Below are 26319 nucleotides of genomic sequence, written 5' to 3' on the forward strand. Positions count from 1 at the left end.
GAAATTCTAAGGTTCGCAATTCTTTACTTCAGTGGTCATGTCTGCAAAGACTGTTCTACAAAATTAGCAGCCAAAAGAAGTGCATTTCCAAACAAACACAAAATGGCCAGATCTCAAACCCCTTGTCATAAAACACATCCAGTTAAGTACAACCTGAATGTGTGACAATTTCTCATTCATTTCCACCATGAAACAGAACCATAGTGTAAAAAATTGTGGAGAGGAGCTGACAGAAACCAAGTTTAAGTGAAAAATTGGCCCAGGATGCTCAACTGGATCCTGCCATTAACTGTTAAAGTTTCAATTGCAAATAGCTAAATAAATAAATAAAGAGCCTTCAAATCCAAAGTAATGAAATCTGAAGACGCTTGCTTACGTGTTCTCTGAGATTAGTGTGTGCATATTTAAAGATCAAGGAAATGTGCAGTCTTTATAGAGGTACAGAGTAGTTTGTCACACGGTCTCCTTCTCACATGGGTTGTGCAACTCATGCGTATGTCACATGTTGTTACCCTGACCTTCCTGCAACACACAGAGACAGAAACTGAATTCAAATGTAACAATAAACTATGGTTGAACAGCCCATTGTATATTATTCCAGGAATAAACTGCAGAGAGAGGCTGCACACTGCCTGCTCTCTTCCTCCAGCAGGGTTGAGAGATCAGAAGCTTTCACTTCCTTTTTTGATTAACTATAGCCTGTCATTACGTGCAAATCCTAAACCGAGGTTAATCTTAACGATGGTCTGTGTTGAAACAAGCCTGTTTCATTACCCATCCCAGAGGAGAGACAGGGGAGTGGGAGAGCTCAGGGCTTTCTGTGCCTCATTCCCATAACAATCACCATAGTTTGTGGCTGTGTTTGGACACAGCCCCAAAGCAGGTACAAAGAAAAAGTAGAATTCTAAGTAAATGTTGTCAGAACTTTTAGCCTCAGTTACACACCCAACTTTCCTATTCCATCATAGGAAAGGACCACTGTGAAAACGGCATCACAGCAAAACAATGTATTTAAACATTTATAGCCCCATCCACCTCAAAAGTACAGCAACGTTTACAGCTCTCCATTTGCTGGGTGAAGATTTATCAGCCTTGTGCACACCCACTCATGCATCCACCTTAAGCCTGAAATGTCTTCAATATGCAGGCAGTAGCTTAGCTGGCAGGGCACTCTAACTGGGGAAGATGTCCACCAACCGCTTTTGGGGCCACTTGCCAAAGTCTTGCGAGCTCAGCTGGGCAAACACCTGGCGCTTGGCTGTCTGATAGACCTCAGCTTTGACCTAGTTGGGGGAAAGAAAGGAGGAGTCTAGAAGGGATGTTCGAGAGAAAGATTTGGAAGCCCACCAACACCCACCTTGAAATTCTCCTTATTTACATACTTTCTTTATCATCTTTTTTCTCGTTATTAAATTTATATACTGCCCTTCATCCGAAGATCCCAGGGCGATTGAGTCACAACATAAATACAAAATGAGAATACAAAATACTTTAATAAAACAAATACAAACCAAAACCCCTCTCCCACAAACACATTTAAAAAGCCATGGAATGTTAATCAGCCAAACGCTTTGCTGAAGAGAAATGTTTCCGTCTGGCGCCTAAAGATATGTAATGAAGGCACCAGGAACGCCTCCTGGGGAGAGCATTCCATAAACAGGGAGCCACTGCAGAAAAGGCCCAATCTTGTGTTGCCACCCTCTGGGCTTCTCACTGAGACGCATGATGAAGGGCCTCAGGTGTCTGGGCTTACCCAGTCAGATGGGTGGCATATAAATATATTATTATTATTATTATTATTATTATTATTATTATTATTATTATTACTACTACTACTACAGAGTCTGGGTCAGTTCATATGAGGAGAGGCGGTCCTTGAGGTATTGCAGTCCTGAGCTGTTTAGGGCTTCAAAACCATCACTTTGAATTGGGCCCAGAAACTAATGGACAGAAACTGCAGTCAGGCCAGGATTGGCAATATATGCTCAAACTGTCTAGCCTCTGTGAGCAACATGTCCAACCAAATTTTGCACCAGCTGAAGTTTTTTTTTCCTTTTTTTAAATATATATTTTTATTGATTTTCCATCATATACACATTCCATTACATCTCACATTGTTTTTTAAATCTTCTTTCTCTTTACTCCTAAGAGTTGACTTCCATCCATCTTTCCTGTTTCCTTCTGTCACTTTTATCTTTTGCTTTCTTCTATCAACTTTCATCTTCCTCTTTTAGTCTCACATCTTATCTATTCTATATATATACATACAGCTTTTATATACAGTTTACAACATCATGTTCAATATTTTATTTTATTTATCTCTACCTTGTATTTTTCTATCTTGCTTATGTCTCTGTTTTTCAAACTTTAATGGCCATCTTTTAATGTTTTTCACTGTTTTTTCTAATAAACTGTATCCAAGCCAGCTGAAGTTTCTGAACCGTTTTCAGAGGCAGCCCTATGTATAACATGTTGCAGCAATCTAACCTAGTTACCAGAGCATGGACAACAAAAATTAGACTATGCCTGTCTAGATAGGGGCACCAGCTGAAGCTGATGAAAAGCACTCCGTACCTGAGACTCAAGCAACTTCAATGGATCCAAAAGTAACCTCAAGCTATGTACCCGCTTCTTCAGAGGATGTGTAACCCCATGAAGAACAGACCACCTCAATGAAAGGAAAACAAGGGAACCAAAACCCACCCCACACTCTTTGGGGCAACTGAAAAGACTCACCTTGGCTTCATAATATGTGGGCAGCAGCATCAAGTCGTCTCTCTTCATCTCCTCAGCCACCTTCCTGAAGGATTTCAGCATGGCAGCCTTGCAGAGCCGACTGGGGTGGAACTGGTCACATGGATTTGCCATGCTGGCAGAGGCAAGAGCGATCCATCAACATGGGGCTTTACATAAATCAACAGCAACACCTCACAATGAAGCAGGACCTCAACAACAACAAAAGCCAGTGTGTCCCAGCACACAATTCAACCACAGTACCAAGAAAGGCCATGAGTGAGAATGACCAGGTTTTGACTCAAGAATCCAAATGTGTGGAATTAACAGAATCTGAATTCAGCAATTACCACTATGCCTTCCTTTCTACACAACCCATGCAAACCTGCATTTTGTGTGTGTGTGTGTGTGTGTGTGTGTGTGTGTGTGTGTGTACATGTACATACACACACACACACACACACACACACACACACACACATTCTTCATGTGATGTGGTTATGTGCAGGAGGAGTAAGTCCTCATTTTAAGAAAACAAACAAACTACACCACCACTGTATAGTGTTCCGTTGACATGTAGCCATGTAGTTACAAAGTAGCCTTTAGTATTGGATTTGAATTTCTTTATGGTTTTATTGCCAATGTTTAGAGCTTAGAGGTAGGGAAGACTGCACTGGACTCCCAACAGCTGGAGGACCTTTTCTTTCTCAGCTCCCCGCCTCCCAAAACACAGGCCTAAAAGCAAAACTTGGCATCAAACAGGCACTCAAGTAGCTAACCCTCAGCTGTTTCCCATTTCAACCCTCTGTAAAGCAGTAAATTCTCAGATACCCAAACACATAAAGACGTTGTCGGTCTTTACTTTTCACTGGCTGCCCCTGCTCCTGAACAATCCAAATGATTTATTAGCACAAGGGGTGCCTGCATAAAGAGCATAATTTACAGGAACAGAGAAGCCACCAAGTTCTGCTTGTCAAGTTCGGATCCTTTTATTAGCAGTAAAACCACAACTTATTCCTAACACCCACACACACCCATCCTAGGCCCACCACATTCCCACACCCAAGCCCTCAGTGCCCCAAACTCACTCCTGTACTGCCTTCCCAACAGCTGCATTCACTAGTTCCAGCATCTCATCTCCCCCACACCAGTTGAAGCTCAAGGAGCGAAACTCTGCTGGCGTGTCAAGGGAAGCGACACAGGGACCCTTAAAAAGGTATATCTGCCTGTGGTTAAATGGCTTTGGCAAGCTATCCGGGGTTGCCAGGTTCAGTCGCTCATTGATGACCTTATGGAGGGTGTCGTGGTCTTGGTAAGGATCAGCTGAAATGTGAAATTAGGAGAGAAAGCAAGTTACTTCCGAGGAGAAGGTGGAGAATTCCAAGACCGATGTAGTCTGGGAGCTTAGTGCACAGCCAGCCCCACATCTGCACCCCACTAGAGGACTCTAGGGGCTGCCAACCCTGCCCATGACAACTAAGCCACTGATGTAATTTAAGCTGCAGTCAGAGAGAGAGGCAAGGCAGTAAACAGCTCAGCTGCCATTTAAGGAGCCCTGACCTGTTCCTGCACTTACTGTGCCATGGGGGTATTACTATAACTATTTTATTTATTAAAACTGTACACCACCCTTCATCCTTAGATCTCAGAGCAGTTCACAACATAGAGCTACAATATAAAAGCACAAAATACAGAATTAAAATAACAAAAACAAACCAATAATCCGCCCCTCCTACAACACATTTAAAAGAGCATCAGATGTCAATCAGCCAAAGGCCTGGTTGAAGGGGAACATTTTCAACTGGCATCTAAAAGGGTGTAATGAAGGCGCCAGATGAATCTCCTTGGGGAGAGTATTCCACAAATGGGAGGCACTGCAGAAAAGGTCTGTTCTTGTGTTGCCACCCTCTTGACCTCTTGTGGAGGAGGCACACGAAGAAGGGCCTCAGAGGATGATCCCTGGGTCCAGGTTGGTTCATATGGAGAGAGGTGTTACCCCTGAAGGGAGTGTCCGCCCAATTTTTTCTTAATTTTTTTGCGATCCCCAGAGAGTTGGCTTTGGGGGCAACCCCTGCAAGAGGGTCCCCTCAGAGGCTCCTTAGGACCCTGTGTATTAGCATGCTGATAAAGCTCAAAAGGATTTTTGTTCATTTAGTGCCCCGAGGCAAGGAAAGCCTTGGGATGTACAAGCGTGGAATGCAAACATTTCTGCGGTTTAGATGCTGCCAATACAGTTCATGGGCTCTTTATGCGAGTTCTGCAGTAGCAAAAACATACGTCACCTAGGACAATGCTGGTGATGTACACAGGGTGGATGATGTGGCTGAGAAGGGCCCCCTGCACTCCCAAGGCGCTCCAGCGGGTCAGCTTGTCGCTGCTGGAGACACAGTAGACGTAGGCAGACAGCGTGCTGGGGCGGCAGTACGAGATGGGCCTGAGCACCCCTTTAGCGCTGATGTGGAGCCCAATGGATGGATTCGGCTGCGGAGACACAATCCTGCAGGCCACAGGAGGGAAAGGGGAAATTCCATCAACTCAGAGAGGGCAGTGTGGGGAGGAATGCATGTACATGAATTGGGACTGGAAGATCCCAGGGGGTGGTCTGAAGAAACAGGGTGCTGCCACTGTGCTGACGCTAAGCAGGTCTGCACCCTGCCAGCAACTGGATGCAGAGACCGCCAGGGATTCCTGCATGTTACCTGGAAAGCTATGATGGAAATAAGGCAGAATATAATAAATTAAAAGTATTATTCTTTTCTTCTTAACGCAAAAAAGCAGCCTCTTGGATTGGAGGAAATGCAAAGATCATAATTGACAAAACTTCGCCTGATGCAAGCTTGGCTGCTGAGCTGCTATTTTGTCAATTGTCAAAAAAAACCATAGAAAGAGAGGATAAACAGCTTTTACAGGTTTTGGGGAGGTTGCTTCAAAAACCTGTCTCACCAAACACAAGAGGCCAGAAGTAATTAGTGTGCACCTTACAAATTGCGAATGCCTCTCTCAAAGCACTTGCAGTTCTCCTACAATCTATTGTCTTTCTGCAACCTGAGTGGGGATCAAAACCCTTCTCCTGGCTTTCTTAGCTTTCTCCCAAATGCAGGGGCTGGTGCCCTATGGGACCAGGAGACCAGAAGGCAAGGAGGCCAACAGCTAAATGGAGCCATAATGAACAACAGGCAGAACCAGCTCCTTCTAGTTCCGTCCCCCTCCCTCCCAAGTTCTGCAGGGGCAATGCTAAGACAAGAGGAGGAAGCTAAAAGCAAGTGCCAGTCCTCAGAACGGTTACAAGTAAGAAGGCAGCTGTGGCAGGGGCTGGCTGAGGGCAGGTGGAAGTTGATAGGATAGTGCCTCATTTGCCCTATCGGTCCAGCCTCCACTTGCCACCGAGATGTGCCTCCCCGCCCCAAAGACAAAACAGCCCATCTGACCTGCACACTCTTTCCCCTCTCCCCTGCCACCTCTCACTTCCACACACTGAGACCTTTCTGCTCTGTATCCTGCTCTGAGCCACAGGCAAACACTCACCGGGTGTTCTCGGAAGCTCCTTTGGGCCTCCGACTCAGGTAGAGATGCAGAAAGTAATTTGGTTTCAGAGTCAGATGCACCCCGTCCTCTGCCAGGCGGAAGATGCACTTCTCAAGGGCGGTGGGGTCTTGGCAGCAGTACATCAGTAGCTGCTTGTATAAGTACCTGAGAATACCAAATATTGTAGCTTGTAAAGGCTGTTGTGTCTTTGGGCATTCAATCAGATCGCAGGGCAACCTCTTGCCACCCATATCCAGATACTCCCTTCTCTTCTGTTTGTTTCCCTTCCCCTTCTTCTTCTTCTTCTTCTTCTTCTTCTTCTTCTTCTTCTTCTTCTTCTTCTTCTTCTTCTTCTTCTTCTTCTTCTTCTTCTTCTTCTTCTTCTTCCCAACCCCTTCCACATACTGTACATCAATGAAAGAGATGGTAGTTTGCTTACTTTACCCTCTGTTATCATTGTTTCACATCTCAGTTGATTGTTAAAGAGTTTGTTTTGATTAATAAAAAAAAACTAAAAGCATAAAATTCCAGATTTTGAAAGAGAGCTATGTTTCAGTTTGCACATTGGATAGTGAACTATGAATCCAGCAGTTTCTCATTAAAGTGCAAACAAAAATGGATTTTCTCCCCAATCCATGTAACATGTATTTTGAAGCATGACACCAAGTACCAGTAACTGGGCAATGCTTGAAGAAATCTCATTGCTCCTCCGTCTTGATGCCAAACTCCTCTGCTCCTCTGTTTGAAGAACTCCCTTTTCCAGTGTGGGGGCTATAGCTAGCTGCCAACTCCAACTACCAACTCCAGTCATGGGCTTTCTAGTGATAAGAGGGTTCATCTCTAGAACATGCAAGGCAGCATTAGAGAAGAATACCTCTGAGCAAATACTAAGTGAGTTTCCCTGACCATTAGGTTATCCCAACCAGTCCCCAACATCTGGGATTAGAAATAAGAACCTCTTGTGATTTCCAGGCACAATTCATTCCTGGCACCCCTCCCTTGTAAAATTACATCCTGCCTTCAACCTGTTGCTTCCCTCCTAAATTGCTCTTCTTTAACCTGGCCAATAAAACCAGCACTGCACATCAGCGCTGGGAAGAAGGGGTGCCTTACCTCAGAAGTGCTCTGCGGGCAACCACTAGCCCATGCATATCATGGATTCTCCTGCCTTGGAACTCCATCCAGCCTTCATAGCATACATCTCCTGTTCCCAGGGCAACCACCTCGTAGGTCTCCTTGTAGGAGCTTGGGCTGTTGGCAACCTCTGAAGGGACAGGAAAGGAAGTGTGAAAATGTTAAATGTTGTGCTGAGTGGGGGACAAGCCAAAATTGCTGCAATGTCTTACTTGGAGCTGGTATAGGACCCCAACTAGATGGAGTTTCCATCCCTCCCACCTTTAGAACTACTTTGCATTTCCTTCCTCGTAAGAATGTAAGAAGAACTCTGATGGATCAGAGCAAGGATCCATCTATGGCTCCCAAAGTGGGCTGTACCGGTGGGATTACCCAGGAGGGCACTAAGAGGTGAGGAGTCAGAAGGGGGCGTTGAAAGCGCAAATGATTATCAGTCTTTGTTGTTGTTTTTTAATATACTTTATTGGTTGAAAACTTTATAAAAGAAATATACAATAGATGTTTTAGGCAAAATAAGAAATAAAAAAAATAAACAATTATTCATACTTGCTTTTACAGTATACATTTGTGATTAATTTTTCCAAGGCTTATCTTCCCTTTGCGCTCCTGATTTAAATTCCTTAAATACATGCTTAGACTTGACTTTCTCCATGTTATTTCACTTACTATCAATTTTATTTTATAAAATTATCCTAATTGCACATCGAAGATTATCAGTCTTTGAAAAGCCGGTATCAATGGATCAAGCTCATCCATTTTGTTAACTAATTAAACTAAAAAAATTAACTCAAATTTGAATAAATATGCAATTAATTGTTACTGTTTTGAATTTTATTGTGCTATTATATTCCCAGTGGGTCTTGCAAACTGCTACTCTGAATAATGTTTTTAATATGGTAAAGGTAAAGGTAAAGGACCCCTGGACGGTAAAGTCCAGTCAAAGACAACTATGGAGTGCGGAGCTCATCTCGCTTTTCAGGCCAGTCAAAGGCGACTGTGGGGTTGTGGCGCTCATCTTGCTTTCAGGCCGAGGGAGCCGGCGTTTGTCCACAGACAGCTTTCTGTGTCATGTGGCCAGCAGGACTAAACTGCTTCTGGCGCAACAGAACACCGTGACGGAAACCAGAGCGCACAGAAATGCAGTTTACCTTCCCGTCGCAGCAGGAAGATAAACTGGAGATACATTATGGAACCAGGGGGACAGTGGACCAAAAAAGTTTGGGAATTCCTGCTCCAGACCAGCATCTCATTTCAAATAGTGGCCAACCGGTTGCCTCCAGAAAGCAATCCAGCAAGCCATGAAGTTGTTGCTTCTCAGCAGCTGACACTCAGCGGTATTCTGCCTTTCATCCTCTAAAGCAGGCATGTCAAATCTGCGGCCCTCCAGATGTTTTGGACTACAATTCCCATCTTCCCCAACCACTGGTCCTGCTAGCTAGGGATCATGGGAGTTGTAGGCCAAAACATCTGGAGGGCCGCAGGTTTGACATGCCTGCTCTAAAGTCAGTATAGCCACCATGCCTAAAATCTAGGTAGGATTCCACCCCCACCAAAAAAACAACAACAACCCAAAGAAGACAGGCCAGAAGTGGCTCACCTCTCTCCAGTATGAATGCTGCCACACTGCTCATACAGCCTTGGTACCGCACGTCTTCTCCAATAAGCATTTCACAAATATCACTGGTAATAGCGGCACAGCGTTGTGTGTGGGAAACTTCATTTTCTGATGGAGAGAAAGGGGGCAGGATGTTTTCCTTGGACACCTCTGCTTATTCTGCAAACGTGACAAGATTTAATGTACCATTTTTCAAATGCCAGATACCTCATGAAAAAGAGAGTGGACACTTGCTGACTGTTCCCTCCTCACAGAGCTGGAGACAGACAACAGTGGGAAGAAAGACGCATTTGCTTTCGTCCCACTGCTGTTTCTGCTCTAAAAGGTTTTGAAAGTCTTCAAAACAGTACAAAAACCTGCAGTAATAGCGGGATGAACTATGCCACAGGCAGCAATGCTACTCCCATTATCACCTTCACTTGTAATGATAAGCTATTGTAAAGATGATGGGTCTAGGAGTATCTTTGGTTTTTTTAAATTAATGCAGAGATACTGTGGAGGACCTCTTTATATTGCACAAAGTATCAGTACAAAAGATTGTAAAAACCCCAGAGCAAATGGAAATGAGTATTGCCTGGCTGGAATGTTTCCTTTTAATTGCAATAGTATCTCTTGCTAGCCTATGATGGAGAGGCAGGCATGTCATGTACAGTGCTGCCTTGGTTCTCAAACTTAATCCATTCCGCAAGTCTGTTCCAAAACCAAAGCATTCCAAAGCCAAAGCATGCTTTCCCACAGAATGTAATGCTAAATGAATTAATCCGTTCCAGACTTTTAAAAACAACCCCTGAAACAGCAATTTTACCTGGATTTTACTATCTAACAAGACCATTGATCCATAAAATGAAAGCAATAAACAATGTACTGCAGTCGCACAATCAATCAATCAATCAGTAGCTGAACTGGGTTCCACACAGTCACAACAACAAAAAAGAAGAGCGACAAAAAACAAAAACGCAAAATGAATAGCAAAAACAGACAAACCTCAGCAAAACCTCAAAACGGTAGTGTGGCACTCAAATCAGAAGGGTAACACTCAAAACGGAAAATGTTTGCAAACCGGAACACTTATTTCCGGGTTTGCAGTGTTTGGGTTCCAAGTTGTTTGAGTACCAAGGCATTTGAGAACCAAGACACCACTGTATGTGTTGAAAACTCTGGTTTCTGAGTGGCTGGGATGTAGCCTACTGCACAAAGCAAGAATCACATCCACTGACCCACCTGCTTTTGCCTCTGGCCCTGGCCAACACCAGGATGAGGCCCCCAGAATGTTGGAATGCAAGCCTCAGGCTGAAAAAGGTTCCCCTTCCCTTGGCACTGTTTGCCAGGGGCTCTCAAAGATCTCTTTAGGGTCTTTCCCATCCCTAAAGTTGCCCTTGTGGGGAACCCTGTACCACGTGCAGGGAAGGCAAAAGGCCACAGGCTCTTTGTCACTTGCATCTTAAAAAGCAGAAAGACTATTAAAAGGAACAAATGCATTCAACATTTGCTATGAACAACACATGAAAGTTATGGATATAGGACAAGGAATTAATAAGTTAAAGAAAAGCCGTTTTTTGAAGAATGTATTCTTACCAGCAGGCCGAGGTTTTACAGAAGAAACTGGGAGAACAGGCAAGGCTACAAGACACAAAAGGCAACTGAGGTGAGATGTACCGAGACACAGTTATCTTGTATTAAATCTGCCTGTTACAATTTGCGGTACTTTACAGTACATTGTGCCATTCCCATGATAACCTTCTTTCTATGTTTCTGTGTGAACCCACCCACACAATTTAGGATTGGAAAGGAAATGTTAAGCCTCCACCAGTTTGGAGAGACAGCACTCAACTTGAGAAACGTCTCTCGGTGCGTTGGGACATACAAGGTGGCAAGAGTAGCTCTGAACGTGTGCAGAGCACCTTCTCCTGGGAGTCGCATAACCACAGAGAACGCACCATGCTACACACCATCGGAAAACCATAGCTCATTCCTAGCCCTTATGGGAATGGGTGGGGAAGGTGTCTATCCAAGCTGTTTAGACCACTCCACTATTCTAGAATTCAGAGTATCCATGGAAAGGGAGTGAGCGTTTACTAGGCAGAAAGTGTACATTCAAAGTACACTGCTTGCCGAGAAGTAAGCTGGGAACTGTAGCTCTGTGAGGAACACACTGCTATCTGTTCCTAGGATTTTTAAAGCCACATGCTTTAAATCAGGCATAGGCAAACTCGGCCCTCCAGACGTTTTCAGACTACAATTCCCATCATCCCTGACCACTGGGCCTGTTAGCTAGGGATGACGGACGTTGTAGTCCTAAAACATCTGGAGGGCTGAGTTTGCCTATGCCTGCTTTAAATATACGGTGTGGATGTGACCAAGCTTTGCAGTTCTCACAAGACATACTTTCCTTTTGCTTCTCCAGTTGTGCATCAGAAACATCTTTGATTGGTTGATCCCATCCATCCAGGAGTGGCTCCTTAAAAGAAGCTGAGGGCAGAAGGTGTGCTGCAGAAAGAACATCAGTGGGGAAGTGAGGAGGGGTGCCAAAGCAGAGAAACAAAACACGAGAGTGGGGCAGAAAGGAAAGCAGGAACCTGCCTGTTACTCTCAACACCCACAAAATATACTGACTTTCCAGCTCCCAATGTCTACACATGAAGAGGAAAACAGGTGGTAGACCTACAGCAATCATGCAGTTTTATTTACATTAATCCAGAACTGATATAAATGTTACCACGAGGCAGGGCACAAAGACCTACTTAAGGTAGAAACAGTTGGGGTGGGTGATGGTTAGAAGACGCAGGATGCTTTGTGAGGTCACCCATACCTCCTGTATGGAAGAATGTGCTTTTAACCTTTACTAAGCTTAACAAGTTCTCATTTTTTCTATTTTTTCTTTTGCAGAGTCGAGGAGTGTCTGTTACCTTTTAACAGACAGTGCTTTGTAAAATATTTATTAAGAAGCATTTCACATACAGAAAGCTTGACAAAATAAATGGATTATATGGTTAGAATTGTGGTTACACACGAAAATGTGAAGCTGCTGCAGGTCTGCTACTTATTTGACACAGAGGCGCCGGATAAAGATCTACCCAAACAGGAAGCCCTGGATGACGAGGGAGGTGCAGGGGTTGCTAAAGATAAGAAACACTGCTTTCAGGAGTGGAAATAGGTCGCTGTACAGTTTAGCCAGAGCGGACTTAAAGAGAGGTATCTGTGTGGCCAAGGAGCCGTATAGACAGCGGTTGGAGAATCACCTACAGAGTAACAACACTAGGCAGATGTGGCGAGGTGTACAGGAATTTAAGGGGTATAAATCCAAAGATTCCCTGGCAGACGAAGGAGGGGTATCCCTTGCAGAGGAGTTGAATGTCTTTTTTGCCCGTTTTGAAGGAACAACTGCAGCGACACCTGTGGAGGCTTTGCCACCATCACCATCGTCGGTACAAAGGAATGTAGCATTTAATGTGGAAGAAGGAGAGATGAGGAAGGTGTTGAAGGGAATCAACTCAAGGAAGGCTACAGGGCCGGATGGGGTAGCTGGAAGGGTATTAAGAGACTGTGCAGATCAACTAGCAGGAGTTTTCACTGGGATTTTAAATCGATCCCTAGCCCAGGCTATTGTTCCATCCTGCCTAAAGTCTTCCATTATTGTTCCAATACCAAAAAAAAAAATCTAATCCGGAAAATCTGAATGACTTTCGTCAAGTAGCACTCACACCTGTAATCATGAAGTGCTTTGAAAAGCTGGTACGAAATTATGTTATTGCCTGCCTACCAGAGGGATTAGACACATTCCAATTTGCCTATAAAACGAAAAGATCGACAGAGGATGCTGTGGTGATTGCCCTACATGCTGTTCTTGCACATTTGGAGCAGCGGGGGAGCTATGCCAGACTGCTTTTTGTAGATTTCAGATCGGCATTTAATACCATTCTACCGTGACGCCTGATGTCTAAACTGGGAGATCTGGGGCTCTCGCCATCACTTTGTGGGTGGATATTGGACTTTCTGTCAGATTGCCCCCAGAGGGTTCGGTTGGGCCCTTACACCTCTAATATGCTTAGGACTAACACAGGAACACCACAGGGATGTGTACTTAGTCCGCTCCTTTATACTCTCTACACGTATGATTGTGTCGCTGCTTACCCTAGTAACAAGGTTGTGAGATTTGCAGATGACACAACCGTGATCGGGCTCATCTCTGATGAGGAGGGTGAAATGGACTATAGAGATGAGGTGGAGCGGCTGACAGAGTGGTGCAGAGTTAATAACTTGCTCATAAATACAAATAAAACAAAGGAGCTCCTGGTGGACTTCAGGAGACAGAAGAACAATGTCCAGCCACTTTTGATTGATGAAATCTGCGTGGAGAGGGTAACAACGTTCAGATTCCTGGGGACTGAGTTACAGGAGGATCTATGCTGGAGTGTCAACACAAGGGGGCTTGTGAAGAAGGTGCAGCAGAGACTGTACTTCTTGAGAATTCTAAGGAAAAACCATATTCCGCAAAAGCTGCTGCTTGCCTTCTATCACTGTGCCATTGAGAGCATGCTCACTTATGAGTTACGCGTGTGGTACGGAAGCTGTACTTCCCAGGATAGGATAGGGTTGTGCAGAATTATTAAAACATAATAATGGAGAGTGGAGAGCATTATTGGCTGCTCACTCTCCACCTTAGAACAAATCTATATCACCAGGTGCCACAGGAAAGCACTAGACATATCAAGAGATCCATCGCATCCTGGTCACCGTTTCTTCGAGCTCCTGCCATCGGGACAGAGATACAGAACAATGAAGGCAAGAACAAGTCGTCTCAAGAACAGTTTCTTCTCTAGAGCAATTTCGGCCTTAAATGGAAAGTCTGGACTTTGAAGTCATCTTATTTTGACTTGCCATTTAGTATTGTATTGTTTAATTAATGTTTTGTAGTTATTTTAAATTTATGCGGAGTGCCTTATCTAAGTGGATGGAGCAGCCGAGCAATTTCATTGTTCCCGCAGGGGGGCAATGACAATAAAGATTATCTTATCTCTTATCTTATCTTATTTTCAAACTCTTGAGATACATAGACTTTTCAAGAAATCACTTTCTGCATTATTCATCATATATTGTAAGAATTTGCCCTTTGAGCTCAAGCATGGATCAAGCACTAAAAGAATCCTATGGCAACTTTTAGCATACGTATTACAGCTTGAGCTTGGGAGGGTGGGTGGGATATAAATTTGATATAAATAAATAATAATAGGGCAATGAAGTGGTCATTGGAATAAATTAAGCCTTTGGATCCCTACAAAGACTGGATTTTGCAGGAAAAGGCACCGCCAAAGAGGTTAAATTGCTAGTGTTAAGAGCATCAGAGCCCTGAAGCTGGATAAGACCGAAGACCCATCTAGTCCAGCATACTGTTTTCATAGCAGCCAACCACACGCCCCTAAGGGAAGGCCAGAAGCAAAACATGAATGCTACAACATTCGGCAGGTTTAACCCAGAGGATTCGCTTTCCCTCTTAGTGCTACTGGATTAAAGCTATGGTAACAATATTCTGCCACCCACCACCAGAGCAATGGTAAAAAGGTAAGTCTAGTCAAAGGCGACTTGGGGTTGCGGCGCTCATCTCGCTTTCAGGCCGAGGGAACCGGCATTTGTCCACAGACAGTTTTCCGGGTCATGTGGCAAGCATGACTAAACCGCTACCGGCGCACGGAGGGCTGTGATGAGTGCCAGAGCGGACGCGGGTGGCGCTGTGGTCTAAACCCCCGAGCCTCTTGGGCTTGCCAATCAGAAGGTCGGCAGTTTGAATCCCTGTGATGGGGTGAACTCCCAGCTCCTGCCAACCTAGCAGTTCGAAAGTACGCCAGTGCAAGTAGATAAATAGGGACCACTGCGAAGGGAATGTATACAGCATTTCCGTGTGCTCTGGCACTTGTCACTGTCCTCCGTGCGCCAGAAGCGGTTTAGTCCTGCTGGCCACATGACCCAGAAAGCTGTCTGTGGACAAATGCTGGCTCCCTCGGCCCGAAAAGGAGATGAGCGCCGCAACCCCATACCGTCCAGGGGCTACCTTTACCACAGCAATGTTACACCCACACCATTATTCATTCTCCTTTCAGGCCCAGTTCACCCTCTTCCACATCTACCCTTTCCTTGTGTGGTACCACTAGCCGATCCAGAGAGCTCTGGAGAAGGAAGAGGCTCTTCAACGGCAACGGTTTGAAGTTGTCCTTCCCTCCAAGGGGACGGGATCCAATCTTTCTGCAGAGATGGTGCGGCCTTTTGTCTCTGGAAACCCTCTCCTGCCGCCTCTTCTTTGTCCGACATTTTGCTGGGAAGAAGGGAAACAGATAAAATTTAAAACTCTCTGCTAGCAAGCTGAAGGGATGTTTACAATTGCACCTTTTCGCTTGAATGTCTAAGTTTTGTATCAGTGTTGTGTTGTAGGGGAAATATACCGTATTTTTCAATGTATAAGATGCCCCCTACTTTTGGGGACCCCAAATTTAGAAAATGGGCATATGCACTATCCGTGTATAAGACACCCCCAGATTTTTAACCTTTTTTTAAAGTAAAAAAAAAACCTAGTCTTATACACCGAAAAGTACGGTAAGTTTTATTATGAACCAAGGCTACTGTATTGTTGGCCATCCATCTGCCTCGAGATGCTATTGTGATATTATTATATTTGTCTATTTTCTGTGAACTGCTTTAAGCAAACTATATAGCTTTGAGTTGGGAGGGGTCTGTCTGGATGCCCTCCCAAAACCTGTGATCTTGTGAGGGTAGAAGGTATAAGATGAAGTTTGCCAAACCAGTTTATTTCTAGCTATGGAGACCGACAGACAGTGTTGAGTTTGAAAGAGCTGAAGCCTGCTGGAAGAGGGAGATACAGAGACACGCATGTCTTGCCTATGAACTTTGGGGCTTCTCTGGAGACCTAATGGAGAAGCAAGATCTGTTAGGCTGTTAGTGCTGTCTGCCCCTCTATCCTGTGCTCACGCCGCACACACATGTAAATAAAGCCATATAACCTAAAGAGTCCCTGTTGACCTTCATTCTAAGGAAACCAAACCCTGGAAAAGTGTTTGGAACCCACTTAGAGAGAGTGGTATGTAACAGTAGTTTTAGAAAATGGACTACAGTAGTACATTGGTTCTCAAATGCCTTGGTTCTAAAACAATGAAAACCCGGAAGTAAGGGTTCCGGTTTTCAAATGTTTCTTGGAAGCCAAACGTCCAATGTGGTTGTTTCCGGGGCGCCTGCCCTGCACCAATCAGAAGCTGCACCTTGGTTTCCGAACATTTCGGAAGTCAAACGGACTTCCGGAACTGATTATGTTTGGCGCTTTTGTTTTTGCTATTTATTTTGTTTTTGAGGCTTTTTAGGTTGATTTGCTTTAGTGGCTGTGTGGAACCCAGTTCAGCTACTGATTGATTGATTGACTGATTGACTGTGGAAATGGATAAAAGCCCCCCATCCAAACAATGACTATCATCCATGCAGGTAAGAAGAACAATTAATTTTAATCTTTATCATCTACAATACTGTCTTATTTTACGGTACAGTACAGAGATTATTGCTTTCATTTTGTGGATCAATGGTCTTATTAGATAGTAAAATTCATGTTCAATTGCTGTTTTAGGGGTTGTTTTTAAAAGTCTGGAATGGATTAATCTGTTTTGCACTACTTTCTTTGGGAAAGCATGCCTTGGTTTTGGAACGCTTTGGTTTTAGAATGGACTTGCGGAACGGATTAGGTTTAAGAACCAAGGTACCACTGTACAGGCACACTAACTGAACAGGGCTACTAATATAAACAAAGAAAGAGGATTGTTTAAATACAGTCATAACTACACAAGAGCCCTGTTCGATTAGACCAAAGGCCTATCTAGTCCAGTGTTCTGCTCTCATAGTGGCCAACAAAATGCTTCTGGGAAGTCCACAAACATTAATGCAATTGTTGTCTCACACTCCTGATCCTCAGCAACTGGTATTCGGGAGCACCCTGCCTCTGATACTGGAGGCTGGTACACCGCCAAATTCTTTATTCATGCCAGGCCTAATTCAAAGCCTATCCTTCCACAATGGTTTACTGATGTTTGCTTTTAACTTCTTTAAATGCTTTTACTGCTTGATGTCATGCTTCTATTGTGGCACACCGCTTTATTTTTGCGATATGGCGGTATATAAATATTTTTATAAGTAAATCGTAACTAGCAGCCACTGAGAAATTCCCATCCATCAGTTTGCCTTATCCCCTTTTCAAAGCCATCCATCATGGCAGCCATCACAATGAGATAAATGCAAGGTTTGTATACCGCAGTCAAACATTCCCATCATTTTTTTCTGTAACAACGGCAGAATGTCTTGCAGTGCAATAATCCTATGTATGTCTATTCCTAAATAGGTCCTGCTGTGTGCCATGGGTGCAGCGCCAGATTTACTAAAAGCTAAACAAGCTCTAGCTCAGGGCCCCACTCTCTTGGGGGCCCCAAAAAAATTAAAGGGAAAAAAACCTGGATGTACATTTCCAGAATATAAGGCTAGCCTGCTCCCTCAAATATCCCTGGTTTGCTCCTTTCTATGTATAGGCTGATGACATTCTGCATGGACTGGTTGCACGGCTGTTCAGTTTCTGTTAATTGGTTCTCATGGGAAACTTACAGATTCTTGCTTCATACAATTAACTCAAGGCAGTGTCAATTTACTCTTGGCAGAAAGCCAAGGTCTGCCTGGCCTGGAAACTACTCTCTGATTGGTTAATGACCAGCACTGAACTCTGTTATCTAGGAATGCTAGCACAGTTGTTTCTTGTTGGGTGTTAGGAGTAGGAGTGCTGCGTATGGTTGGAGAGAGAGAGACAGAGAGGATTTATTTGCTTTGCTTTGTATGCAGAAACTCTGCTGCTTTTGTTTTCTTTTAATAAATCCTGTAAATAGTTATTCTGCGTCTAGCCGACTAGTCATTTCCACCTCAACTAGCTTCTGCACTGTGCAGGAAAACTCTGCTATGTTTGGGCTAAAGCCACTAGAGCTATGCCTGACACTTCAACATGTGCAAATGGCTTGAGATACCTATTAGGTCCACGAATTACCATCTAGCATCTATTTAACACAAAAAACAGCGGCAATTTGTTGCTGACAACTCAGCTGGACATATAAAGAGCCCCATTACCGTCAGGAGCTTAGGGTCTCATCAAACCTAAATCCAGCCCTGCATGGATGTATATGATTGTAGACCTAGTTTCTTCCCCCAAATCAGGATTTACTACTTAAATTTGCCTCATTTTCATTACTCTACAACCCCTACCAGCCCAGCAAACGGTCACCGCAGCCCACACACAACACAGACCCTCCCCACCTCTCCCCACTTGGAATATATCTCCACGGCAAAACACCACAATATCCATACAATGCCCCTGCCATGCAACTCACCGAATTTTCTCTCTCTCCCCCCCCCCGAAATCCTGCAGAATATCTCCAAATTCTGCAAGTTTGCGTCTGCATTTAGCATGATATTTTCTCAGGAGTTGGGACCCATCCCTCTGCTCTACCTCATAATGCTACCCTGGGAATTCCTCCCCACTAAAAACTCCAGGGAACAGCAGTGCAACATTGCTACTATCCGGCTACTAAGCTTGCCCCAGACCCTAAAAAATCTCCCCCTCAAGTTCCGCATAACCATTGAGGAGGGAAGGCAGACTGTCATCCGCCACAAAAAACAAGGCCTTTTCTCTGGTGGCCCCCAGCCTTGCAGAATCCCTCCCCAAGGGAAGCCTGCCAGACCCATACCTTTCTCCCTTGGCCAAGGGCCAGTTCAAGCCTTCCTATTTCACCAAGACTTGGAAACCAGGCTTTCCTTCTGGTTTGGCTTTTCATAAGTCTCTGCCGATGTTACTGTATTTCATTACTGCCGTTTTTAACGTCAGCAATTATCTTGTTTTCATACCCAATCCGTCGTTCGAATGTATTTTCAGGGCTAAACAGCAGGGAAGCAGCGCGCAAATGGAATGGATTATTTTTTAGAGACTGCCAGATTAAAGAAACATGATTTTTAGACAATTATCTGACTGACCGTGAACCATTTTGACGGGGTTCAGTTTTGATGCTATAAACCAGAGTAAAAATGCTTGCTGAATTTAAGCCTGGTTCAGCTTTTGATTAATCTATTTCCATAACTCCTAAGCATTTTCTGTTGAAGTTTTTAGCCTTCGTGTTAGACCTAACTGGAAACACATATTTGCATTATACAAACATCATTTTTGTCGAAGCACAAGTGCCACTTTCTACTACATTGCATTTCCATTTGAGGCACAACAAAAAAATCGCAATACAGACTTTTGGCAACAAAGGGTTCTTTCTCTCAGGTGGGCCATGAATCTATAATGGCCACACTAGTCTTCAGAGATACTAGGATACTATAGTTGCTGGAAATCTAAAAGCCAAGGGGCTTTAGCCACTGTTTCCAAAACTTTATGTCAGCAGGAAAATACACAGTTCTCTCTCAGCTCAGTACTGGGCTTCAATGCAAATCAGTGGGTTTCAAAAGTTCCTACACAGTTCTAAAGGCCAGGAATATATATATATATATATAACAATTGGAGGTTTGTCCTAGCTGAGCATTTGGCTACAGAAAGAATGGCTATTGTTCCAGTTTGCCAGAATCAGGAGAGGCTTGCATTAGATATCAGTGGGCTACCAGAAGCTTCTCCCATCATTTCCAAAGCCAGAACTGAGGGGTGCACCTGGCCAGCTCTTCCAGTTACATCCCCAACCCAGCTATAGCCCTGTATCACCTAGGGAGTTGCTGGAACCCTCCCCATATCTGTATGACCTAGGGAGTTGCTGGAACCCACCCCATGGTTCAATTTCTGAAACTGTTTTGGGTCTGTTCGCTCAAGTGAGGCAGGTACACTGCCCTTCCTTCCAAATTAAGGATACTGCTTTGGGGGCAGGTAGACTTCTACTGTGGGTCCCACTCAATTGATGCCTCCCATACAAATATACATACATACATACATATATAAGGGTCTAAGATTTACTGCGTCTCCTTGTCTCCTTGATGTTTGGTGCTGCATAAGATGGACATTCCTCAACCCGTGCGTCGAGTGACAGCGTCCGGAGTGTCACAGCAGGGGCTACTTCGGTTTCCCATGCGCTGGGCGTCTTTAGCCGGTCAGACGCTGCAAGGGGAAACTGGTGCACCGTGCGCTGGGTACCCACTTCTGATTAGGTACAGCAGGGTGTGGATGCAGGGGGTCACCTCAGGCACTTTCACCGGTTGGAATGGATACCTCACCACCTAGGAATGAAGAGGGTCTCGTCTCCCTTCCTTCAAGGATTCACTCAGGGACTCGCTAGCATCAGGCTGGAACCATCGTGTCAGGCTCCGCAAGGCTACACGCTCTTCGCTCGAGTGATTTCCTGTAGATAAAAAACAAAGGAGGGGGGGGGAGAGAGAGATTGTCCTTGTAGCTGCCGCTGCTGTTTTAGAACTTCTTGCTGGTTAGTCCACCACCAAACTCTCCGAGGTAGTGCGTCCCACGTATTGGACATTGAGGTGTGTCTGGCACACAGAAGTCATCTCTGGGATGTAGCAGCAGTTAGTTGAGAAGTCATCTCTGGGATATAGCAGCAGTGCCTTACAGCAGTCTTTGCCGAATTTCACAAGGCTTGCAACAGGATTCCACGTCTGGTCCATCTTTCAGGATCTCCCCGTGGTTTCTCTTTCCTTCCACAGAACTTCATGCATGTGCAGGGTTAAGGAGGGGTCCTTTAAATCCGTATTTGCCTCCCATCCAGCTGCCGACGGCTGAGTTCTGCTAGGATACTGAAGCCTGTTTTTCAAATTATGCAAAGTCTTGTGGTTTCTAGAAGAAGAAAAAACTTACAGCTGCTTTGTAGCAACGGGCTGTTTCCGTGAGACATAAAAATTTTAAAGTCAAAGCATTTAGAGCAGTAGTGTTTTTGTAACCTGAAACGTGGATCTCCAAAGCATAACATCTTTTCTCCCTACTGTCACAGCAACGGTCTTGGTCACACAATGTCACACAATAGGATGTCCGAAATGGCAACACCAGCCCGGCACAGCCACAGTCTCTAAGTGCAGGTTGCAGGAGAAAACAAGTTGTGCAAATACAAATCATGCAGAATCGCTTGTGTAACCAAATAAGGGGGGTTACGCCACACATCTCTGCCGGAGGTTTGAGAGTTATTGAGATGTTGCAGCCTGTCTTCCAACGTAATGTTAGATTCAAACAATGTCTTTACCCACAAATCTCAATTCAGTATAACTTCCTTCTACCTTATCCTGAATTCTTTAGTTGACAGACATTCATTTCATTAAAATATGCAGTTCTACAAATTTTCCAACATGTTGCTGTCACAAAAACATATGAAATGGGGTTGCAGGTAGGAGGGTTAAACCCTTTAAACGTAGTTTGCTTTTAGAAGGACTCAAATGTCTCTTTTTCCCCATTCTTGTAAGTTTCCCCAAAAACTAAAGTCTGCACAGTTCCAACAGGACTTGGGGAAAAGATGTTAATTGTTCAAATAAAATCTATTGTCTCTTGCGTTGTGAACTACTTAAGTACATGATTTTTTTCTTTCTTTTCTTTTCCTTTGAAGCCAACTGAAGCATATGAAAACATTTTCTGAGCACCGTTACTGGCATTTTGTCAGTTTCCTGTGGGGGGGGGGGGTAGCCTCATTTCTAGTATGGTGAATAGCATTCTAAAGGTTGCAGAGATGATTTTTTCTGAACCAATCCTCCGCTGTCTGTTTGTACAGCCCTTTTAGGCATAAAATCAGTCTGATGCTTCTTTTGGCTTTTTGGGGCTGTTTCAAGGATATTTAAAAACAGAATACTGGGTGCCTATATTTATAACAAAGTCCAGATGCAGGTAACTCTTAAGTCACCTTGACCATGGCTCTTTGCCATGCCTGCCAAACCGACGAACTCTCTTCTGCTGGGACCCCCTTGTCCCATCTTTCTCCGAACACTCTTCCTTCCTCTTTTACATTGACCGAGACATCTCCGTCCGAGCAACTGACCTTCACCAGTGACCTTTGAACCCCTTCTGGTTCCTCACTGGTCCTTGAGACATCATTTGTTGCTGTTTAACCACTGCCTTTCTCTTCATCTTCTTTCTCACAATGCCTTTCTTCTCTTTGGGGGAATACTGGTTTGCACCACCTTTTTTTCTCTGAACTTGTTGTTGGCAGGACTTGTAAATTAAATTTCTTTTATAGCATTCTGAATTTATCTATCATGAATTCTAGGGAAATCACATTTTTCCCTCCTCTTGACCATACTCCTCCCATTTATGGCCCTGTAAAGTATCCCCTCATTCACAGCACACACTGCAAACTTTGCCACACATACCATGCATTGGACACTTTACCACACTCTACCTCCCAGTTTTTCCTTGTTTCCTAAGTGTCTATTTGTCAGGGGACCTCCTCCCTACTGACTACTAACATACACATTTTCCTCCTCCCTTTGCCTCTTACCCAAAGCGCATGGTTTTCCCAGTTGACCTCTAATTAACTGAGTACTACCAACACGCTGGAGATGTGATCAGGATCTCCCTTCCCCTCATTAAAGGGGGCCAATTCCCTTCAAGGTACCTTTTCCCTTTCTACTTACCCCAGCCGGCTTTTCCTGTTCTTCCCTTCCAACCTCAGTCCTTTTGCCTCTTCGTCCAGGGCACGGAAACTCAAGGGCCACCTCTGATCCTCCGGAAAAAGTCTGCCGGTGTGCACCAGACCAGAGGCGCCGTTAGGAATCTGCGCCCTGTCCAGTGGGGCAAAAAGGGGACTGCCTCTGGTTCAGGGAAAAGCCCTCATCCGAGTCACGCATGGCACCAGAAATGTTAGGACACCAGAAATGTAATATGGATGATTGGCTTCCCAAATTGACCAGACGAAATCTCAGGCAGTTGTACATATTATAAAACAGATTTATTAAAACATTTATTGCAATAAATGGTGGCAGTGAGAATGAGTTTCTCATTCTGCCCGACCCATGGGCATACACAGAGTGCTTTTATACCTTTTTGACAGAGTGAAGGCCAGCCTTTCTGCAGTACTTCATCAACCAATCAAGAGAGAGCACCCCAAGATGCAAAGTCATTTACCTAACTCCACTAAGTGGCGTTATGTACCTGGTACTTTCATACACATGTCTATGTGGAATTTTACAGGCACAATTGTGGTTGTGCTCTACTTAGAATTTGCGGTGGGCTGCATCCTCTTGCTCTTGTGGTTTATGCTAGAATTTCTTAGAAGTGCTGTGTGTGGTTAGATCTTTGCATTAGATGTGCAAACATGCTGTGCCTGTTTGCTTTCTATCAGAGGCAGAGAGATTTAGAATTGAATATACAAAATGGAGTTCTTCTTGCTCTCCTGCGTGGCCTGACCAGGATTATTCTGGCCCTGGTCATTGCCACCCTATATTACAATTAAGTGGTCATGAACAAAAGAATTAAAACTGTGCAAACTGGTACATGTGAAAAACGGGATAGATCCATCTTTTGTGTGCAAACCTTTATTTTCAGGGAATGATAGCAGCACACCCGCCTTTGTCCCTCAGGAGAGGCCTTCTTCTTCCCCACTTTGGTCCCAAGCAAGAAGAAAAGGCCTCTTCCAAAATGGCGCCTGAGGTGCTAAACCAAAAAAACGGCAGCCCACGTATTCAAATTCAAAATCTGTTGCCCGGCCAACCGATCAAACAGTCCATTCACAAATTACTGTACTTTCCCATGTATAAGACTAGGGTTTTTTCACTCTAAAATAATGCTCAAAATCATGGCTCGCCTTATACACGGAGCCATCTCTGCCCGATTTCTTAAAATGGAGTCCCCCAAAATAGGGGGTGTCTTATACATGGGTGTGTCTTAATAGTTGGAAATCCACTTAAGATTTAAGCCACCTCAGAGAGGCTTAAATTTTGTTAAAACAAAATAAAGAAAACACTGCAATGGTCGCTTTCCCTCTCCCAGAGCTTTTCCGCTCGCAAAATGGCCTCAGGGTGCCCCAAGTCACCTCTCGGTTTCCCCAAAGCTCTGTGGAGGACCCCCCCCCCAAACACAAACATGACCTTCTCCCCCCCCCCAAAAAAACCTGGCGGGAATCCCCTCTGGAAAAATGGCCCCCAAGTGGCCTCAGTGAGGAGGATTTCATGGAGAAGGGGGCTCACTTTTAGTATTCCCCCCAAAGCCCCACATTCCTTCTTACTGTACAACAGGGTATACCCCCTCCAAAACCTCCACAGAAGGGCCCCCCAAAAAACCTCCACAATAGCCCAACACAGCAGCCCCTTTGCCCCAAAGCTCAATAACCCCCCCCCCCAATAAATCAAAAATCTCTCTCCCAAAAGATTAAACGTCCCATCCAAACCTCCTTCCTTGAAATGTGAAGGTGACTCACCCCACCGATCCCATAAAAAGCTCCACAGCCCCCTCCCCCCGGTGTTTCCACACAAGCACATTTATTGCCCTCCCATCTCCCCCAGTTAATTCGGATTAATTGGGGAGGCGCTGAGGAGGAGATGGGGCTTTGGAGTGTCCCAAAGCCAGCGGGGGGGGGTGAGAAATGAAGTGGAGAGTAGGAAATGTGCAAGGCAGGAAAAGCGTTAACTCCGACAATTTGGGGGGGGGTTGCAGAAAAACGGGATGCATGGAAGAGAAGGGGGCGCGCTGAAGGCAATCACCAAAGAGCTGCCTTGGTGTAAAGGGGCCTGCTGCAAATTAAGAGGGGGAGGGATGGGGCAGGTTCAATGCACCCCTTGGGGTGCAAAGGAGGGGTGCATTTGGGGGGAAACCTGCTTGCAAACACAGCTACCTAGAAAGCTAAAGGGGCGAGGACGCGAAATGGATACAGCAGGGAGAAGAGGCGGTGGGTGGGGCAAGAGGGTTTGATACCACGGGGGTAACTCATGGGGGGGGTGTGGGTTTTCCCTGCACCCCATTTTGGAAGGGAAGACCCCGCAGGCTTGCTCTCCCACCATCTACCTAGGAACCCCGCTTCCAATTTCCCCTACCAGTTGCAAATGAATTAAAACCCAGCTGCTTCTCCACGTGTTAAGGGAGGATCCACACACACCCCTCTCTCCACTTTGAAGCTAACAAGAGGGGGTTGGCGAGGAAGAAATCTGCAACGGCGGCCAATCCGGTAAAAGAAAAGGAGGGAAATCGGTACCGTCACCCTTACAGGCTCCTCCCACCCCGCTTGGGGATCCATTGCAGTGCCTTCCGGGATCGCAGCCCGAGTAATGGGCGCCTTTTAATAACTTGGAGGGAAGATCCCCTGTAGTAAAAAGCAGGGTTAAGATTTGTGCTCCAGGTTTGAAAGGAACACTCACCACCCTCAGGCCGGGGGAAATCTACTTGGTTTCCCAGGTGCCTTTGGTTTATTTATTTTTTATTTTGCACGTGCAATTCTTGTTGCAGTTCCCGCCCCTGTTGCTCCTGAGGGCGGTTTGCATACGGATCCCGTGCAAATGGACTCCGAAGCAATTGCTCGCCATGTAATCCTTGTGCATGAGATTATTGTATCTACCAAAAGATGTCGATGTCTTGCCTGGGCTCACGATGGTCTCTGCAAAATGCGGTGAAACGGGCTTGAAACATAAACATTAGGAACAAACGCGGGACTTTAAACCGCTGCAAACAGGAAATGACTCCACTTTGGACCTCGCAAGTTACGCCTCTAGTTGGAGTATCCTAAGCATGTGATCCCTGCAAACCGGAGTTAAAGGGGTGGCGGCAGGTGACATACTAATCGCAACACCATCATGTAACATTCAAGTTTTCAAACCTTTGCAATTGCTGCCTTAAGAGCACTTGCATTAAACAGAGATTTTTAAAGAATCGAAAGAAAATGTCTGTTTGCTTAAATAATTTAATACTTCTGTGAAGCTGGTACTGTATTGTGGAAGATTTATTACATTTATATCATACCTTTCCTCCAAGTGGGCTTAAAATGGTTTCCCCCCCCCCCTCTGCATTTTACCCTCACTTTATCCTCACTACCCTGCAAAGTAGGTTAGGCTGAGAGTCTTGTCTAATACTCTCTTAAAGTCATCCAGCTAGGTGTCCGCCACTGGCTGTTGCAGGAGCGACTGCTGAGGCTTTGATAAAAATAGAATTAATGAAAACAACTGATAACTTGGTGGCCTGTGGTTCCTCCAAATCCACGGCTTGAGGTGGAAAGATCACCTTGTCTAATACACTGGTACCCTAGTTCTCAAACGCCTTGGTTCCCAAACGCCGAAAACCCAGAAGGAAGTGTTCCGGTTTCCGAACGTTTTTTTGGAAGCCAAACATCCAATGC

The 26319-nt window shown here is 44.8% G+C and overlaps 1 protein-coding gene and 1 long non-coding RNA gene across 4 annotated transcripts; both read right to left on the reverse strand.

Annotated features, from left to right (window-relative positions):
* Positions 1 to 4: 4 nt before the first annotated feature.
* ADAD2 (adenosine deaminase domain containing 2) lies at positions 5 to 25707 on the reverse strand. Of its 3 annotated transcripts, none has more exons than XM_088672861.1 (11): positions 25546 to 25707; positions 15148 to 15314; positions 11393 to 11494; positions 10583 to 10627; positions 8990 to 9115; positions 7372 to 7522; positions 6259 to 6423; positions 5016 to 5230; positions 3822 to 4056; positions 2737 to 2869; positions 5 to 1283 (listed from the first exon to the last, which is right to left on the reverse strand). In XM_088672861.1, the coding sequence occupies exons 1-11, from the start codon at positions 25620 to 25622 to the stop codon at positions 1173 to 1175; spliced, it is 1527 nt and encodes a 508-aa protein (XP_088528987.1). In that variant the 5' UTR covers positions 25623 to 25707; the 3' UTR covers positions 5 to 1172. The 3 variants fall into 3 exon arrangements, with proteins under 3 accessions (XP_088528987.1, XP_088528986.1, XP_034977042.1); XM_088672860.1 differs by having other exon boundaries at positions 15130 to 15314; positions 25546 to 25704; XM_035121151.3 differs by lacking the exon at positions 25546 to 25707 and adding an exon at positions 25028 to 25316 and having other exon boundaries at positions 15130 to 15314.
* LOC148685493 (uncharacterized) lies at positions 19437 to 23600 on the reverse strand. The gene is made up of 2 exons (XR_015950737.1): positions 19820 to 23600; positions 19437 to 19781 (listed from the first exon to the last, which is right to left on the reverse strand). It is a non-coding gene; the product is annotated as an uncharacterized LOC148685493 (long non-coding RNA).
* Positions 25708 to 26319: the final 612 nt, after the last annotated feature.

The sequence above is a fragment of the Zootoca vivipara genome, chromosome 6, assembly GCF_965207765.1.
Source record: "Zootoca vivipara chromosome 6, rZooViv2.hap1.1, whole genome shotgun sequence".
NCBI lineage: Eukaryota > Metazoa > Chordata > Lepidosauria > Squamata > Lacertidae > Zootoca > Zootoca vivipara.